We start from the raw sequence: 4,325 nt of genomic DNA, 5'->3' as shown, positions 1-4,325 counted from the left end.
TACACTGGGATACAGTTAGAGACATAATATAGTCTTTCTGTCTAGGCAGCTCCAGCCTTTACATTTAGTCTTTCACACAGTATAGGGATGAACTGACTTATATTCCAGTCTGTTATCTCTGTCACTTAATGGGATAACAGGACTGAGAGGTTAGGATACTGGCCAGTTAATACCCCACACCCACCAAAAGATTATGAAATCACAATAGAAGATTTAAGTTTAGCAATTAATTGTTTGGAATACTTGTCATGGACCAGGCATGGTGGTATATACCTGTAATCCCAGACCTGGGAGGCAGAGACACTCCTCTGTGCATCTGAGGTTAGCCTTGGCCACATAGCAAGATTCCATCCCAACATACAACAACACAGAATGTTGAACAAATGAAAGCTACACTACAATAATCTTGACCAGCTATATAAACCACAGAGTGAAAGCTGAAAACAATTAAACACTGACAAAAGTGCACACTGCCTTCTTCCAGCTTTAAGGCTCCTGAAAAATTGCCCTCCCCGCAGCCTGGGGGTAATGATTTTAACAGCTATTTTTCATCTATTCAAACAGTCTGTGTCTCTAGTGATGGTAATTTGACAAAATATTTTAACATTCTGATTGTATAGCAGTACAATCAGTTAAGTCCCAGACACACATTTAGGATAAACACATACTTAACAATAAGTTTTATTTATTTTCCAAGTTTAAAAGTTTTCAAAATACATATGTACAAGATAAATAAAACAAACTATCCTTAAAGCATCACTGCACAGCAGAGTTCATAAACATACAAGGTCTTTTATAAGATACAAACATTATGTTATCAAACACAAAGAAAAACATTCAAGAAAAGCAAGCAAGAGAGCACCTTGTCACAGACACTATTAATTAAGAGGGACCAGGACAAACTCTCTGAACATCGGGGTGGAATTTCTTTTCTATGCCTCCTAGTGGCCTGGCTTTCCTTTTCTGTGCGGAGCTGCACTCCCGAGAGTCACCAGGCTCTGATGAGTTGTCTAGCACCTCTTCATCAACCTAAAAAGAGAGGGAGTGAAACACAACATCCACACCACCACTAATGGAAAAAAGCCACAGCTCTGTAGTGCTATTTCCTGATAGTCCTTGTTATAAGATTTTAGTGTGTGTATATATGTATAGAAAAGCATCTTCATCAATTATTTTTACATACTTTATTTTTTCACTTCAAACTTTATCAACTCAAAAAGCTAGACATAATGATGTATGCCTATAACGATCAAGAGGCTTAGGTAAGAGGACTACAGTTTCAGGTTAGCCTGGACTACACAGTAAGTTCAAGTCAGTTAGGGCTATATAAATGTGGTCTCAAAAAAACCAACTACTCTGTCAAACTTAGACACCCTTTTCCCTGAATGGTCCCATAAGAAATAAAACTTTCCCCCTTGACCTGATCTTCTCATTGCTTTTGTAATTAGTCTCTGGCTCAATATTAAATAGGACAAACAAGAAAAAAAGTGAGAGCCAGGCGGTGGTGGTGCCGCCTTTAATCCCAGCACTCTAGAGGCAGAGACAGGTGGATCTCTGTGAGCTTGAGGCCAGCCTGGTCTACAGAGCGAATCCCAGGGCAGGCTCCAAAGCTACAGAGAAAACATCTTGGAAAAAAAATAAAGAAATAAAAAAATGAGTCACCTTTTCTCCATCCCTGTTACAAGAACACAACAATATCAAGCAGATGTTGCCTGCCCTCTAGTGTTGTCAACAGATGACAACTCTTAGGAAAGAGGCCAACTGCCAGTTGAGCATCTAAGTATTTTGTTAAATACTTTTTAGATCATTACAACAGGAGAAGGAATCCAACTAGCCATTCTAGAGTATACTATGAATTTAGCAGATTTAATAATTATTTATTTGTGTTTATTTATAAGTGCTTGATCTGGGATACAAATCTGTATTCTTTTTCTTTTAAAAAAGATGTATTTTATTTTTAATTATGTACCTATGTGTGTGGGTTTCTGTACATGTGAGTGCAGGTGCCTGTGGAATCCAGAAGGTGTCAGATCCCTAAGAGCTGGAAGTACAGGCAGCTGGGAGCCTCCTGACAGGGATGCTGGGTGCTGAGTTAGGGTCCTTGATAGAGGATTATGGCCTCTTAACCACTAAGCTTATTCTCTAACCCCTGACATACACTATAATAGTATATACGCATATATGTGTGTACATGTTTATACCTCATATTACTCCTCTGAGAATTCCAATCAATATGTTTGATGATATTCACTCCCTACTGACATACTCTACAATAGTATATACACATATATGTGTACATGTGTATATCTCGTATTAATCCTTTGAGAATTCCATATGATGTGTTCGATATTTACTCCCTACTGACATACATTACAATATGTATATACACATATATATGTGTATGTGAGTATATCTCATATTGTATAAATCCTTTGAGAATTCCATATGATGTGTTTGATATTTACTCCTTACTGACATAAACTACAATATGTATAGACACACATATATATGTACATGTGTATATCTCTATTGCATTAATCCTTTGAGAATTTCATACAATGTGTTTGATGATATTCATTCCCTAATTCTTCCCCTAACTTTACCCAGATCCATCCCCCATCATTCTCCAACATTGTGCCCTGTTTTTATTTTTAACTTAAAAATTTTTTTGAGACAAGGTCTCACTGTGTATTCCTGGCTGGCCTGGAACTTACTGTGTAGACCAGGCTGGCCTCAAACTCACAGAGATCTGCCGCCTCTGCCTCCTGAGTGATGAGATTAAAAGCATGTACCACCACCACACTGGACCTTAAAATGTTTTTGTTTTATGTGTTTAGAAATATAAACCACCAAGTCCAATTTGCAGTGCCCATATACTCCGGTGTGGAGCCATCCACTAGAGCATGGTTAATCTATGAGGCCTTAAAAGAAAACTGACTCTTCATCCCCACAGCTATCAACTGTCAACTGCTATCAATTTTATTAGCGCCCCAGTCAGGGGTGGATGCTCATTAGGCCCTCTTCTCTCCATGGATATAATACTTGAACTGGTAATATTAGTAAATATCATACCTTTTGTTTCTGTCTTGCATGAATCTCTGTCCACTGCCTGGCATTCTTGATAAAAGCTATCTTATTATATTTAAATTCTGAGGACTGAAATGAAATCAGAGTTAAGACAGAGAAACAGTGATATGCTGGAGCTTCAGCTCTAGCTGCTGAAGTATTGAAAGTACAAATAAAGTAAGCTATATGCTACCAAAGACAAGTGGATACGTACAATGTCAGCCATTAGTGGGTCATCAGGATTGGGTTCTGCCATGAGCAGCTGAATAGAGGCCAATATAGTAGCGATGTTGAGGGATGGTCTCCACGCACCCTATACACAAATGCACATTGCTTTTGTATTAGAATGTGACACTGTTGAGCCAGGCACGGTGAGTCATGCCTGTAATCTCAGCACTTTTAAGGCAGAGGCAGAAGGACCAGGAGTTTAAGGCCATCCTTGGCTATGTGACACACTGTCTCAAAAGATCAAAAAGAATGTGATTTATATAATCCTGTATTTATATAATCCAGGGACTTTTTGTTTGTCTGTCTGAAAAAGGGTTTCATGTAATCCGGGCTGGTCTTAGACTTGTTATGTTATTGAGGAAGACCTTTTAATTCCTGATCCTCCTGCTTCCCTCTTTATTTTTTTGGTTTTGTTTTTGTTTTTTCGAGAAAGAGTTTCTCTGTATAATAGTTCTGACTTTCCTAGAACTCACTCTGTAGACCAGGCTGGCCTTGAACTCACAGAGATCCACCTGCTTCTGCCTCCCTAGTACTAGGATTAAAGGTGTGCACCACCACTGCCTTTCAAGTACCAAAAAAAACTGTTGAAACCCTCTGAAGAATCAACTCTTTAGCCCCTACTCACTTTTGGTGGCAATTTGAGAATATCTAGACAAATCCTTCCACTAGAATCAATGTTTGGATGATAGATTGGAGTCAGAAATCTGATCTGTGGTGGTTCAAATGGGTACCTGTGAATATATGAGAACAGAAAATTACTTTGTGCTGCTTCATAATTACAGACATGCAGACATGCATCACCATACTGGGACTTAATTTTATTTATTTATTTATTTATTTATTTATTTATTTATTTATTTATTTATATAGCTCACAGGTCCAATTAATGGTGCCCATACACTCATGGGTGTGGAGCCATCCGCCACAGGATGGTTAACCTATGAAAGGCCTTAAGAAAACTGACTCTTGAGGCTGGAGAGATGGCTTAGTGGTTAAGAGCATTGCCTGCTCTTCCAAAGGTCCTGAGTTCA

General features: G+C 38.5%; 1 protein-coding gene across 2 annotated transcripts in view; it reads right to left on the bottom strand.

Annotated features, from left to right (window-relative positions):
* Positions 1 to 664: 664 nt before the first annotated feature.
* Ube2t (ubiquitin conjugating enzyme E2 T) overlaps positions 665 to 4,325 on the bottom strand; it is a 12,125-nt gene continuing 8,464 nt past the window's right edge. For both annotated transcript variants that reach the window (XM_013346732.2, XM_026779892.1), the window contains exons 4-7: positions 3,920 to 4,025; positions 3,281 to 3,379; positions 3,073 to 3,156; positions 665 to 1,029 (exon numbers count right to left, since the gene is read on the bottom strand). In XM_013346732.2, the coding sequence (XP_013202186.1) occupies positions 883 to 1,029; positions 3,073 to 3,156; positions 3,281 to 3,379; positions 3,920 to 4,025 (436 nt within the window). In that variant the 3' untranslated portion in view covers positions 665 to 882. The remainder of the gene's footprint in view (positions 1,030 to 3,072; positions 3,157 to 3,280; positions 3,380 to 3,919; positions 4,026 to 4,325) is intronic.

Source organism: Microtus ochrogaster, chromosome 6 (genome assembly GCF_000317375.1).
Source record: "Microtus ochrogaster isolate Prairie Vole_2 chromosome 6, MicOch1.0, whole genome shotgun sequence".
Classification (NCBI taxonomy): domain Eukaryota; kingdom Metazoa; phylum Chordata; class Mammalia; order Rodentia; family Cricetidae; genus Microtus; species Microtus ochrogaster.
Note: the sequence above shows the minus strand (reverse complement) of the source record. Positions and strands in the feature narration are given on the sequence as shown.